This window comes from Monodon monoceros, unplaced genomic scaffold, assembly GCF_005190385.1.
Source record: "Monodon monoceros isolate NGI ecotype Baffin Bay Population unplaced genomic scaffold, NGI_Narwhal_1 Super_Scaffold_4, whole genome shotgun sequence".
NCBI lineage: Eukaryota > Metazoa > Chordata > Mammalia > Artiodactyla > Monodontidae > Monodon > Monodon monoceros.
The window spans coordinates 19,332,761-19,348,256 of record NW_021703781.1 but is presented as its reverse complement, the minus strand read 5'-3'; the positions used below and the strand labels follow the sequence as shown (position 1 = coordinate 19,348,256).

The 15,496-nt window shown below is 41.4% G+C and overlaps 1 protein-coding gene across 4 annotated transcripts in view; it reads left to right on the top strand.

Annotated features, from left to right (window-relative positions):
• The first annotated feature begins 6,680 nt into the window (after nt 1–6,680).
• The window catches only part of SLC25A16 (solute carrier family 25 member 16), a 34,209-nt gene continuing 25,393 nt past the window's right edge, over nt 6,681–15,496 (top strand). For all 4 annotated transcript variants that reach the window (XM_029245085.1, XM_029245086.1, XM_029245084.1 and 1 more), the window contains exons 1-2: nt 6,681–6,940; nt 11,665–11,757. In XM_029245085.1, the coding sequence (XP_029100918.1) occupies nt 6,820–6,940; nt 11,665–11,757 (214 nt within the window). In that variant the 5' untranslated portion in view covers nt 6,681–6,819. The remainder of the gene's footprint in view (nt 6,941–11,664; nt 11,758–15,496) is intronic.

Here is a 15,496-nt window from a genome sequence, read left to right as displayed (position 1 = left end):
GCTATACTCTGTTAGAAATTTAATGTACAGCTTTGGAGGACTGTAGAAAAAGATTTGACTAAAAAATGTCACTTTTCATTTTCTGAATACCAGATTACTAATGGCGTAGTAAAAAAGAAACCTGAAGCTGTTTCCTAAAATCCCTGCTTTCCTGATTAAACTTTACCTCATGTTCACAAACTTTTTCAACTGTACACTAGTCATGGAAAGCTGACGTCACAACTTAAGCATATCTAATATTATTTCTAGAGTCAAAAATAATAAGAATCATCTTTATCTTATGCAATTTCTTAAGATCTAATTACCTAAGGTCAAAATATAACCAAAGTGTGCTTTAAAAAAAAAATCAGGGGGTTTCCCTCGTGGCGCAGTGGTTAACAATCCGCCTGCCAATGCAGGGGACATGGGTCTGAGCCCTGGTCCAGGAAGATCCCATATGCCATGGAGCAACTAAGCCCGTGCGCCACAACTACTGAGCCTGCATTCTAGAGCCTGCGAGCCACAACTACGGAAGCCCGCGTACCTAGAGCCAGTGCTCTGCAACAAGAGAAGCCACTGCAATGAGAAGCTCGTGCACGCAATGAAGAGTATCCCCCGTTTGCTGCATCTAGAGAAGGCCCGTGCACAGCAATGAAGACCCAATGCAGCCAAAAAATAAATAAATAAGTAAATTAAAAAAAAAAAAGAGTAGTTAAAAAAAAAAAATCAGGGAATTTCCTGGTGGCCTACTGGTTAGGATTCCAGGCTTTCACTGCCGTGGCCCAGGTTCAATCCCTGGTTGGGAAACTGAGATCCTGCAAGCTGTGCAGCTCCGCCAAAAAAAAAAACAAAAAAAACACAACTAACCATATAAAAGAGTGTACAAATGCTACTAAAGGAGCAAAGATCATGTGTTATATATCAGATAAATTACATATGACTCCAAAATTATTTAAATTATAAGGCATCTGTGATATATGATGCTTATTCCTGGTAAATATAAGTAAATAAACATTAATGATCTGTGGTCTAAAAGAGACTACCTAGCCTAACTTAAAGATAGCTAAGGAAATTCCCTGGTGGTCCAGTGGTTAGGACTCTGGGCTTCCATTACAGGGGGTATGGGCTAGATCCCTGGTCAGGAAACTAAGATCCTGCAAGCCTCACAGTGTGGCCAAAAATAAATAAATAAATAAGTAAGTAAGTAAGTAAAATAAAGATAGCTAAGGTCTATGACAATGTTTATTAAAATGGGGCCTCCCCTGGATTTTGGGAGGCCCAGGTTGGAGTGGGGGGGTGGGGGGGAAGGTGTAATGCCCCCCAGGCAGGGACAACCCCTTGTCCCCGGCTGGCCTAGGCTACTCAACTCTGCGGTGATTCCAGAGTTGGGGGCCAGTGTGGCCACATTTGCCATCACCACTCTGTGGCTTGGGCCTTGTGATAATGTCTACCTGTGGTCATGTCTTACCTGCTTTGGCCTCAACTTTGAGCTCTGGGTACAGAAACTGGCAGAGTGGGGGTCCCTAGCGCAAATTGAGGCCTCTGTGTGGCAGCAGATGTCCTGCAGGGTCTCAGCCATCTTTGGGGCCATGAACTTCTGGGCCATCATCATGTACAACCTTGTAAGCCTGAGCAGCCTTGAGTTCACAGAGCTGGTCGCCCAGTGCCTGCTACTCACAGGGTTCCCCCAGACCACACTGGCCATTCTGTTTCTCACCTACTGTGGTGTCCAGCTGGTGAAAGAGCGAGAATGAACCCTGGTGCTGGAGGAGGAGAAGAAGCAGGACAAAGAGAAGCTTGAGTAGTAGGGAGGGGGACGGGCTCTTCTCAGCTATTCCTGGGCCCAGGTCTAGGCCAGGCCAGATGGGGCCTGACTAATATAATAAAAGACTTTTCTACCGTGAAAACCAATAATAATAATAATAATAAAAGGCACATTGATTTATCCCAGTTTCATGAAACGTTGGGGTATGTGTGGGGTTGGGTGAAGCTTTCAAAGAAGGCTTTTTACATTTATTTATTTATTTAAGCTGCGCCCTACAGCATATGGGATCTTAGTTCCCCTACCAGGGATAGAACCTGTGCCCTCTGCCTCAGGAGTGTGGAGTCTTAACCACTGGATTGCCAGGGAAGACCCCAAAGAAGTCTTTTTAGGTAGTTATTGCTATATCCAGTCTATATGGTATTCATGTATTGTCCATATTTTAAAAAAAACTGCCTGGAACATCCCTGGTGGTCCAGTGGTTAAGACTTCGCCTTCCACTGCAGGGGGTGCGGGTTCAATCCCTGGTCAGAGAGCTAAGATCCCACATGCCTCATGGCCAAAAAGCCAAAACATAAAACAGAAGCAGGGGCTTTCCTGGTGGTGCAGTGGTTAAGAATCCGCCTGCCAATGCAGGAGACACGGGTTCGAGCCCTGGTCTGGCAAGATCCCACATGTCGCGGAGCAACTAAGGCGTGCACCACAACTACTGAGCCTGTGCTCTAGAGCCTGTGAACCTGTGTCCCCTGCACTGGCAGGTGGATTTTTAACCACTGTGCCACCAGGGAAGTCCCTTCAATAAGGACTTTAAAAATGGTCCACAAAAAACAAAAACAAAAACCTTTGCCAAACCTTTGTCCTTTGGTATTCTGTATATTTTTTTGTCTTTACAGTTTGTGCCAACATTTCCATCCCCTTTCTATGCCTTAAACCAGTCTCTCTTTCTAAATCTATCTATTTACTTATCTATCTATCTATTTATTTATTTACGGCTGGGTTGGGTCTTCGTTACTGCGTGCAGGCTTTCTCTGGTTGCGGTGAGCAGGGGCTACTCTTCGTTGTGGTGCGTGGGCTTCTCTTGTTGCAGAGCTCAGGCTGTAGGCGCACAGGCTTCAGTAGTTGTGGCGCACGGGCTTAGTTGCTCCATGGCATGTGGGATCGTCCTGGACCAGGGCTCGAACCCGTGTCCCCTGCATTTGCAGGCAGATTCTCAACCACTGTGCCACCAGGGAAGTCCCAAACCAGTCCCTCTTTCTGTTTTCCCTCTTCTGTTAATGGTCCATCAAGTCTTTTAACCACCCTAGCAAAAAACTTTGCATCAGTTTTGACTTATCCTATTCCTCGCCTTCCATATTTAATTCCTTAGCAAGACCAGAAGGTGCTATCTCCTCCATCCATTTTCCTTCTGATTATATTTTCATGCTCTCATCAACTCTCTTGCCTAGATTATTGCAAAAGCTTCCTAACTGGCTTCTTTACTGTCAGATCTGTCAGTGACTGTCTTCCCAATTATTGTATTAATCTCTCCCAGATTAATTCTTCTAAAACATAGTTGTCACCAGTTTCTTATTAGCCACTAAATTAAGTCTAAACTCTTTAGCCCAAGATTGAAACTGTTCATGATATAACCTTGACCTATTTCTCTAATGCTATTGGTCAGTGGTCTGCCATACAAGTGTTGGGGAGTCACGGAGAGGGTGTCAAGAATCTTAAGACAGGCAAACTGGACAATTCTTTGTTCTTTGACCAAGCTGAGTTTCCTTATTTGTGTGTGTGTGTGTGTGTGTGTGTGTGTGTGTGTATGTGCACATGTGCATGCATGTGTATACATGTATGTGTGTTTGCCCTGGCCCATGCTTGGCTGTGTCAAAAGCCTGTTCAATTACCTCCTTCCCTGATGATCTCTGTAAAACATGGTCTGTTTTCTGCATCCCTACTTTTTATTTGTGTATGTTATTTATTTAACTATTAGGTTCACATTCATTCCATGAAATAGTACATTCATTGAGGAGAGGGATTAATTTTTCTCCATTTCTTTAGCCTATGGCCACTAGTTGCTAGATATTCTAGCAGTGAAAGACAGACATAGAAAGACTTGGTCTTTAAGTAGAGGCACCATTGTATATCATCTATTCAGTGTCAAGTAACATATCAAATGAACAAAACAGATAATTCCTACCTTCATGGAGCTTACATTCTAGTGGGGGAAAACTAATAATAAAAACATTTTATATATATTATAAGCACTGGTAAATTCTGTGGAAAAAATTAAAGGAGAGAAAAGAGATAGTGAGTTTTGGTAGGGGTGAGGGTGGAGTGGGTAGTAATTTTAAATATTACAGCCAGAAAATGCCTCCTTGAGAAGCTTACATTTGTGTAAAACCTGAAGAAGGATATAGAAAGAGGAAGTTACATGGAATATCTAGGGGAAAAGTAGTACAGGTGGAAAGAACAGCATGTGCAGAGGCCCTGAGGGAATCATGCCAGGTATTTATGAGGAACAAAGAAGCCAGTGTGACTGAAGGAAGTTCTAGGAGTTGAGGCCAGAGACATAACAGGAAACCAGTAGACCATTTTAAGAATTCCCCCAAGTGATATGGGAAGCCATTGAAGGGTTTGGGGATAAGGTGTGACAAGATTTGTTTTAGGTTTTAAAGAATTGCTTTGGCTGCCATATTAGGAACAGAAAGTAGGAAGCAAGAGAAAGCAGGGAGATTAATTAGGAAATTACTCAATGTTTATGGACTGAGGTTGGAGTTGTGATTTAATGAAATGAGGAAAGGTTGCAGGAGTAGCATGTTTGGGAAAGAAGATGAGGAATTTAGTTTTGGATATGATAAATAGATGCCAGTTAGGTATACAGGTGGAGATGTGGGAAATATGGATCAATAGATTTGGAGAGTGGGTGGGAAGGGCTGGAGATTAGCTGTCATCCCAATGACTACATATAAATGTATTTAAAACTCTGAGGTTGGGTAAGATCTCTGAGAGTGAGTGTAATAACATCTGTAGGTTGAGTAGCTTAGTTGTAACCAGCTGAGTAGAGAAGAAATAATTGGATGTTTAAGTAACTAGACTTGTCGGTTATCATGTATGTAAACTTTCCATCCTAGGTCTGGATTGAGTTTTGGAGTTGAGGGCCATTACGTGATAAATTAAATTTGTAAGGTGCATCTCATTTGAAATGGAAATGGATTAGAAGAGATACTAGTACAGCTTACAGGACAGGGAAAAAATACCAGCTTACAGGACGGGGAAAAATACACATTAGCACCAGGAGCTGGGACAGCTTTGCTAGTTACGTAATACGAAATCATAGACCTTTGTCTTTTTTTTGTTACATAAAAAAAACCTGGGGACTTCACTGGTGGCATAGTGGTTAAGAATCCGCCTGCCAATGCAGGGGACACAGGTTCGAGCCCTGGTCTGGTAAGATCCCACATGCCGCGGAGCAACTAAGCCCGTGTGCCACAATTATAAGCCTGTGCTCTAGAGCCTGCGAGCCACAACTACTGAAGCCTTTGCGCCTAGAGCCTGAGCTCTGCAACAAGAGAAGCCACCGCAACAAGAAGTCCATGTACCACAGCAAAGAGTAGCCCCTGCTCGCCACAACTAGATAAAGCCCGTGGGCAGCAATGAAGACCCAACTCAGCCCAAAATAAATAAACAAACAAACAAAAACCTTAGGGAGGTTTTTCTTGTACTTTTTTATTGTAATAAAACATACTTCAGGGATTCCCTGGCGGTCCAGTGGTTAGGACTCTGCACTTCCACTGCAGGGGACACGGGTTCAATCCCTGGTCGCTCCGTAAGCCGCACGGCCAAAAAAAAAAAAAAAATTACTCTTTTAACCATTTTAAAGTGTACAGTTCAGTAGTATTAATTACATTCACAATGTTATGCAACCATCCCCACTTTTGGGAGCTTTCAATTCTTCACATTAGACATGCAAATTATAAATAATGATATTATTATATGCGTCTGTATTTTCTGGTAGAAATTGAATATTGGGAGCATGGGAAAAATAAATTTGAAATCTGGACTCACCATTAATGATAAATGTTGGCTGGAAACACCTTGCAGAGGCATATCCATAGAAAGAGAAAGTGGGGACCAGTGTCAATAATAGGGAAGATTGGAGTATTAATGAAAATTATAATAGGTAATTTCTGAAAAAGAGGATAAAAGTTCAGAACAACTTTGGTCACAAAGAATAGGTATGAATTTTGCTCAAGTTGGAGGTGATGAGGGACGCACAGTAAGAGAATAGTGCTGGGTAAGGGGTGGTTTGAAAAAAATAGTCTTGTAATACAGCGGGGTCAGGGAGAAGAAACTGGGAGGTTCCTGAGAGTTTAGGAGTTGGTGGGGAGTAGAGCGGTGGAATTTCAGAGCTAAGCACAAAGCACAGATTCAGAAAGTCCTGGCAAGGCAGAAGTATTTGTGTAATTCGTAGCACCCCAAAGAAAGAAGAACTTGCTTTAGCAATTATTTCTTTGGCAGAGGGGTTGGGGGTGGAATAGCAGCTTAGTTGGGGGGGGTTAGGGAGGCAGAATGTGAGGTTCAGCGAGAAGATCTGAGAAGGTAGAGCTGATCAGGTGGGAGAGAGTGCAATTTCAGAAGTTCCTGGAAAGAGTGAGGAACCAAAGGTTGGTTCTGGAAATGGTTCATTTTGGGAAGGTCAGAAGGCAGCCCGATGGACGGTTACATGTCGAACAATGATCAATATGGGTTGATGGGCGGGGGAGTGCTTTTTGAGGTGGTGGGTTTTGGAAGGACCTTCTCGCTGGCCATTCTTCCCTTCTTCCGCGTGTAACAGAAGACGCCTGCACAGCGAGGCCAGAAGTAGAGATGTGGGGCGAGGCTGCGGAGAGTGGGAGGTGTCCAGCCCCGGCGACTCCCGCTTCAGGCCTTGACCCAGGCCCCGCCCCTGGCCTACGCCATCAGCCAGCGCCGCGCCGCCCGTGGTGTTCCGTCCCGCCGTGCGGCGGTCGGTGCCCTGTCACTACCTGCTCTGGCCATGGCTAGGGCGCTTGGGTTATAAATTGGCGACCAAAGCTCCCGACGCGGCCCTGGTCCTGATGGCGGCGGCGGCGGCCCTGGCAGCAGCCGAGCCAACGACCGCGATGCCGCAGGCGGCAGGAGCCGGAGGGCCAGCCGCCCGCAGAGATTTCTACTGGCTGCGCTCCTTCCTGGCCGGAGGTGGGTTTCCGCTGGGAGGACCTGGCCGCGCACTGAGTGGCCGGGGCGGGATCCGGGGCAGGTCGGGTGTATGCGGCCGCGATAACATTCTTGGACTCTGGCTGCTCCAGTGCCCTGCCAGGTGTTTGCCCGGACCCGCTGTAACCTCTAAGAATCCCTTGACTAATGACAAGAGGATCCTGGGGAGGAAGGGTCTCGAGCTGTCGAGGAGTGGCTGGAGCCGTGGAAGGGCTGAACCAGGCACCAGTTCTTCAGGGTTGGATAGTAGGAAAAAGAGGGGAGTCCCTTAAAGGACGTCAGGGTTTCAGTGCAACATGCTGGGCACTCCTTTCTTTTATAAAGACTGTGCACGACCGAGAGTAGAATTGGATTTTGATGTTTGCTTAAAAGAAAATAAACATGGAAGGTCAGCTTTTTAAGGATGACTGGGAAATTGTGCAAAACTGTCTACAACCAAAGCTGGTTCCGGTGATTCTAGAAAACTGTGCCACAGGTACTTGACAGGTAGCTGGTACAAACCTACTATTTTTTTTTTTTTTTGCGGGCCTCTCACTGTTGTGGCCTCTCCTGTTGCAGAGCACAGGCTCCGGACGCGTAGGTTCAGCGGCCATGGCTCACGGGCCCAGCCGCTCCGCGGCATATGGGATCTTCCCGGACCGGGGCACGAACCCGTGTCCCCTGCATCGGCAGGCAGACTCTCAACCACTGACCCACCAGGGAAGCCCCAGCCCTACTAATGGTGTGACTGTCGGGCCAGAAGTTTCATATTGTCTCTCAGAAATTTCTTCTGCTTTCCCATAAAGAGGTGTTCCAGTCTCTATCCTCTCTTAGTTGACTGTCTGAGTTGTCATCATTTAATTATTTGTAAAGCCTGGGAATTTTTAAAATTCCACATTATGAGGACTTGTAGAAAGATATCTGTATGCTGCAATAGTATTAAGAATTATTTTGTTCTGCTGATAAAAAGGTCATTCATTTATTTATACAAGGAATATTTCAGTGTCTGCTACATGCTCAGTGTACATAAGGGAATAAAACAAAGATCCTAGAGTTTACATTGGTTGGGGACTTGTTGTGAGAAAGGCGATAAGCAAAATGAAAAAATAAGTTATATAGTATATTAGAACATGACGAATGGAATGGGAAGAAGTAAAAAGGAGAATGGGGCAAGGAAATGTAGAGGCTACGTGGGTACAGTATTAAATAGAATAATTCGTGATAAGTCTCATTGGGAGGATGACACTTGAGCAAACTTGAAAACGTGAGGGAGTTTAACAAGTTGATGTCTAAGAAGGAGCCTTCCAGGTGGGAAGAAAAGCTAAAGCAAAGTCTTCAAAGTCAGGGAGGACCTTATCGGTTCAAAGAACAGCAGTGAGACCTATGTGGCTGGAGCCAGGTGGTGCTGATGGGGGAAGGAGGTTAGAAAGTTAAAGGGGACAGGAAATGAAGGGTCTTGTAAACCACTGTAGAGATTCTAACTTTTACTTGGAGTGAAGTAGGGAGCCATTGCAGGTCTTTAGTAGAGAAGTGACATGATATGACATGTTTCCAAAGGATTACTTGGGCTGCTCTGTGGAGAATAACTGCAGGGATGTAAATATGGAAGCAAGGAGACCCGTTTGGTGGTTATTGCAGTAATTCAGATGATAGATGATGGTGGCTTGGATCAGTTTAGTAGCAGGGGAGGTGGTGAAAAATTGTGATAATCTGGATATAGATAGAATAAATGATTTTCTGACAGATTAGAGATGGGTAAAGAAGAGAAGTCAAGGAGGACTTATTTTGGTTTGAGCAGCTGAAAGGATGAAGTTGTCATTGAAATGGGAAGAAAAAAAAAAAGTTGCTCACAGATTTTTATAACCATTGTAGGCACTCCTGGTCCAAGTGATATGAGAAAATACCATTGGGCAAGTTTCTTAACCTCCCTTTGCCTCAGTTTCCCCATCCTTTAAATGGGAAGATAGAGTACCTACCTCAGAATGTAATTGTAATGATTAAATGAGAAAGGACCTGAAAAAGCCTTGGCATAGTGCCTGCAGTTGAATCTCTTAGCCTAGTACCGGGTACAAAGGAAACCATACGTGGTTTTTTTTGGTTTTTTTTTGTTGTTTTTTTAATTAATTAATTAATTTATTTTTGCTGTGTTGGGTCTTCGTTTCTGTGCGAGGGCTTTCTCTAGTTGTGGCAAGCGGGGGCCACTCTTCATCGCAGTGCACGGGCCTCTCACTATCACGGCCTCTCTTGTTGCGGAGCACAGGCTCCAGACGCGCAGGCTCAGTAGTTGTGGCGCACGGGCTTAGTCGCTCCGCGGCATGTGGGATCCTCCCAGACCGGGGCTCGAACCCGTGTCCCCTGCATTAGCAGGCAGACCACTGCGCCACCAGGGAAGCCCCACCATATGTGTTTTTAACCTGATTCTTTTTTTTTTTTCCCCCGGTACGTGGGCCTCTCACTGCCACGGCCTCTACCGTTGCGGAGCACAGGCTCTGGACGCGCAGGCTCAGCGGCCATGGCTCACGGGCCCAGCCGCTACGCGGCATGTGGGATCTTCCCGGACCGGGGCACGAACCCGTACCCCCTGCATTGGCAGGCGGACTTTCAACCACTGCGCCACCAGGGAAGACCCATACGTGTTTTTTATTGGTGATTAGCAGTGGTCTTTGGCAAATCTTTTTTTTTTAAGTAAATAAATTATTTTTGGCTGTATTGGGTCTTCATTGCTGCACGCGGGCTTTCTCTAGTTGTCGTGAGCGGGGGGCTACTCTTCGTTGTGGTGCGCAGTCTCCTCATTGCCGTGGCTTCTCTTGTTGAGGAGCACTGGCTGTAGGCGTACGGGCTTCAGTAGTTGCGGCATGCAGGTTCAGTAGTTGTGGCTTGTGGGCTCCAGAGCGCAGGCTCAGTAGTTGTGGTGCACGGTCTTAGCTGCTCCGCAGCATGCAGGATATTCCCGGACCAGGGCTTGAACCCGTCTCTCGTGCACTGGCAGGCGGATTCTTAACCACTGTGCCGCCAGGTAAGTCGTCTTTGGCAAATATCTTAAGTTCAGCTGTTCAAAATGAAGATAAAGGCTACTTGACCTTACTCAGTGGACTTTTGTGATGATTAATTGAGCTATAAAGTGGTGTGATAAGCAAGTAAAGATATTGTTAAAAGAAACTACTTATTCAGCAGTTTCTAAATAATTTTTATGTGGTTATTTCATAATGAATGGGAAGATAATTATATAAAAAACTATTCTGAAACCAAATATACAGAATGAAAATTATTTTTAGCTTATTCTCAATTTTGAGTAGCCATGACTGTTATTTCCATTACTTCAGATAAGAGAAGCTTGATATAGAAACTTATATGTGGATTTAGTATTTGAGTACAAATAGGCATTTTATTGTTGGGTATTTCAGAATATGCATTTTAGCATCAGTTACATGCTGAGCTATTAAGTAAATGTGTGTGGATTTTGAGTGATTTTGTCTTATATTTTTAAAAGTTTGTAAAGTAAGACTCTTCATTCATTCAGTAAACAGGTATTGAGTACCTGAACTGGTCTCTGGGGATGCAGTAGTAAAGAGACTCACAATATCCCAGTCCTCTTGTACCTTCCTTAACAAATATGCAATGATGAAGAGCTTAACATAACCATAAAAAAGACACCAAGGACTTTTTTGTCCACCTTTTTACAATAGTAACAACTCATTTGGTTGAGTGCTTACTACATGTAAGGTACTTTACAGAAGTGTCTTAGATGGTTCAGGCTACTATAACAAAAATACTGTAATCTGGGTGACTTATAAACAACAAACTTCTTTCTCATAGTTCTGGAAACTGGGAAGTCCAAGGTCATGGTGCCAGCAAATATCTGGGGAGGACCTGCTTCCTCATAGCTGGTGTTTCTACATGGTGGAAGGGGCCAGGGATCTCTCTGGGGCCTCTTTTTTTTTCTTGGCTGTACAGCCTGCGGAATCCTAGTTCCCCGACCAGGGATTGAACCTGTGCCCCCCTGCAGTGGAAGCACAGAGCCTTAACCACTGGACCTCCAGGGAAGTCCCTCTGGGGCCTCTTTTATAAGGGCATTAATTCCGTTCATGAGGGCCCTAATCACCTCCTCTAATACCACCTCCACCTCTAAATACCATCACTAGGAATTAGTTTTCAACGTATGAATTTTGGGGGGACACAGTCTGTAGCAAAAAATCTTTATATACTGTCACCTTAGAAGCATGCCAAGCTATTAGGGCTCACCTGGATTCTGATTTATGCTAAAGCCCATGTATGCACTTTACCGTCATCCACATGTCTGCACAGTGGCATGTGGTAGGGACCAAATACATAATTGCTGAGTGGATAAATGAATGACTGAATTTTACGGGTGAAATTTGATTATTTCAATGAGAAGTCATCCAGAAGAAGAAGATGTTATTTCAAACAGAGGCTTATAGGTGGGTAAATCCCTCCAAGTGTCTGTCTCCATAACCACATTTAGCAAGATTCCAATGTTCATCAGGAATTAGGGGGCAGATTTACACTCTTCAAACTTATTAAGTCTGACATGCTCAATAATTAAATTGTAGAGAATGGGGGCCCATCATCTACATATCCCTGCTACTGGGCAGTTCTACCCATGGAGATCAAATTAGAGATTAGAGGGTATGCTAGCCTCTAAATAATGGTTTCCATCTGGAAAGAAATGATACGGAATTTCTTCCTGATCTTTTCAAATTTTTTAGGTATTGCTGGATGCTGTGCCAAAACAACAGTTGCTCCTTTGGATCGAGTGAAGGTTTTATTACAAGCTCACAATCAGCATTACAAACACTTGGGTGAGTTAATTGATGCTAAAGAGAAAAATGAAAATGTTATCCATCTGCTGTCTTCGTTTCTAGTTGTGAATTATAGTGGAAAGAGGACACAAAAGGGAGTTCAAGTTTGGGGGTAGATTTTACAAGGGATGTATCTCTTAGCTATTTTAATCGTTTCATTTGCAATAGTGGTTATATATGTTTATCATTTTAGGGTACTAATGTACTCTAAAATCTTTGAATCATTGAAGTAAGTACTACATATTTGTTTATTGAGATTAACAAATCACATCCTTAATGGACACACATAATAGCTCAGCTTGATTTAAAAAAAAAATCCAACTAGTGATAGAGATAAGGTTTATTCCTTTAAACACTTAAGCATGTGTTATAGATATCTTAGGGCAAGCAGAATCCAATGCAATTAGTATAAACTTGCATTGTTAAAAAAATATCGAGCCCTTAGTTGTTCCTTGTAAACATAAAAACCAGTTATTATAATTAACATGGACACTCTGATATATCATTGGTGGGAGTAAGGATTTTTTATAGCCTTTTTGGAGGGCATTTTGGTAATATGCATCAAAAGTCTTGAAAAGATACATATTCTTTGGCCTTGCAATTCTAGTTCTAGGAGGTTGTTTCAAGCAAGTAATCAGAAATGTGCTCAAATATGTATATACAAGAATGAAAGCATTATTTATGTTGGTTAAAAAAAAAAAGAGCCAACCAAAATGTTTAATAATAGGGAATTGGCTAAGTTAAATAAAAGTATTACTTAAATAAATAAGTCCATATTATAGACTATTTTGCAATCATAAAAAATTGTAAAAGAATATTAATTGACTAGGAAGAATGTTCATAATATATTAGTTAAATGAAAAAATGTTGCAAATGGTTTAATCATATTGCATTTTATCTAAGTAAATGTGTTTAGACAAAAGGCTAGAAGGAGAAATATGAACATTAAGTGGTTAATTTTCAGTGGTGAGATTATACGTAATTTTTTTCCTCTAAGCTAATTTATAATACATGTTAAACATATATTAAATTTTCAATTAGAGGGAAGAAGATTTAAAGGAAAAAATTTAATGTGACTAGAGACCAAGAAAGAAGTTAGGTCAAGGCAACTAACTCATACTACTCCATTGCTTTACAGTTTCATGCTTCAGTAATGGGAATGATGTGTGCTCTGCATGATCTATGCATCATTTTTAAGAAAGATATTTAACAGAGTGAATAAGAATCAATTATTTTAACAATTGGGTTTTTAAAATGTGATTTTATATTTATCGTGTCTCATTTTCCTGTCAATATTTTTAATACAAAGTCTGTTCTTTAAATTGAAAGAAAAATGTTGTTAATATCTTTGTATCTAGAAATGAATTCCATATCTTCTCAGTGTACTGCTCATGTATAGAAAGAATCAGACCTTTGAACTTATTGAGAGATTATATAAAACTGGAAAGGAAGGAAATGATTTTCTTTTGTAGTCTAAATTGAGGGTGAAAAGGAGATGAATTATATTACCCAATATCTTGTGGTGTTTGACAGTGACCCAGCATATGAATGTCTGAGCAGTATTGTTTTATTCTTTTAAACTTCTCCCCATGCTGATGTATGTTGTTTTGTTTCCTGATTTGTAATCGTTAGTTTACATATTCACATTAGATTTCACGCTCTACAGGGCTGCATGCCACGGGTTACAGTGTACCCTACAAGGCATGCAGAATTTGAAACAGAATTCCTGTAGTGCAGCAATGAACTATTGGTGTAGTGTATGGAGTTTCATGTATCTTTAAAATATACAAGCCGAAAGAAAAGTATTAGTGGCTTATTAATTTATTTTAAAAATATTGTTGGGCATTTTATTCTAAGTGCCTCCCTTTTTATATGCATAAGATAGTTTTTCAGTTTTGCTTAAATTTAAAAACATGATTTTTCACAGTCAAATTAAAGATGATAAAGGTATGCTATTGAATAAAACTTCTACTTTAGCTTCTTTTAAAAAGTGTATGGTGTTATTTCCAAGGCATCAAAAACTACTTTTTATTTTGAATCAAAATTATTGTGGCCAAATGAAAAGGAAGGGGTATAATTAGAATTTCTTCTTCCGCAATTTGCACCGAGTGTAAAGAATTTTTTCCTGTAGTATATTAAAAATCTTTGACCTCCATTTAACTTTTTACAGTCAATGTGATGTAAAAATAGGTAGTTGAATCATAATAGGATTCTTTAAAAAGCCTTTAAATTTTGTTATTTTTACATTTTATTTATTTTTATTTTTTGAATGTATAATATTTTCACAAGTTCATAATTCAAAAAGTGCAAAAGCAAACGTCTTCCTCCTTGTCCCCTCGTTAGAATCAAGCATTTACAGTTTTCTTCCCTTTTCCTCCAGAGCTTATGTATATATACACAAGCATATGTTTATATTTTACCAACTGTTAGTTCCTTGTAATCCTATCTTGACAAAATAAAGATACAGAAAAGGATCTAAATAACACACAAGCTTGATATAACATAGGCAAGAGGACTTTGCACCCTGCAGAGAATACATATTCTTTCCAAATATGCTTGTAACACATGCAAAAATTGGTTCAGTGTTATGCCATAAAGAAAATCTCAATTTCCCAAAGTAAACATAGTACACTATAGGTTGAAGGAGAAAAATAACGTGATTATCTCAATGGATATTTAAATGCCATTTGAAAACATTCAACATCCAGTCTTCCTCTGTTTGTCTTTCTGTGTTATTGTTTTAGGTGAGATTTTTGTGAAAATCATTTGGTTAGGCATTGCCTTTTAACAGAATTTGAGAGTTTGGCTTTTAATAGAAGGATTTATATCTTTTTTTAAAAAATATTTTTAAATTTTATTTATTTACTTTTTGCTGTGTCAGGTCTTAGTTGCGACATGTGGGATCTTCGTTGTGGGTCCTTTTGTTGTAGCACACGGGCATAGTTGCCCCCCAGCATGTGGGATCTTAGTTCCCCAACCAGGTATCGAACCCGTGTCCCCTCACTGGAAGGCAGATTCTTTACCACTGGACCACCAAGGAAGTCCCGGATTTATATCTTTTAGATTTTTTTTTTCAGTCATAGATTTATGTTTTCTGTTCATTGTGCTTTTCTTGTATCCTCCCCAGCCACCCTCCCCTGCTCCTTGTTTCCTGGATTTCCTTTTTTTTAGAAAAAAATTTTATTTATTTATTGGCCCCACGGCATGTGGGATCCTAGTTCCCGCCTCCCCCGCCCAGGGATTGAACCTGTGCTCCCCTGCACTGGAAGCGCAGGCTTAACCACTGGACCACCACGGAAGTCCCTGGATTTCCTTTTTTTGAAATAACTTTATTTCACTTCTACTAATGATTTCTCTTTAAATATTTGTAACAATCAAAGAGTTTTAGAGAATAATATAATAAACATATGGGGAGCTGCACAGAACTTCAGAAATAAACATCATCAGTACAGTTGAAACCTCCTCTGTACTCTCTCTCATCGTTAGCCTTCCTGTTCCTGCTAGGTGGACACTGTTCTAAGTTTGATTACCCTTAAATTATTACAAACACATTTAAATAAAATTAAACTGAGCTTATCATTACTCTTCTCTTCCAGCAAGAGGATGTCTTTGATAGAATTTTTTTTAGGGAGGGGTGAATATATTTAGTTGTATTATTCATGTATTTTGGAAGAACTTTATATTATACATATAGCTGTATGTGTGTGTGTGTGTGTATATATATATATATATATATATA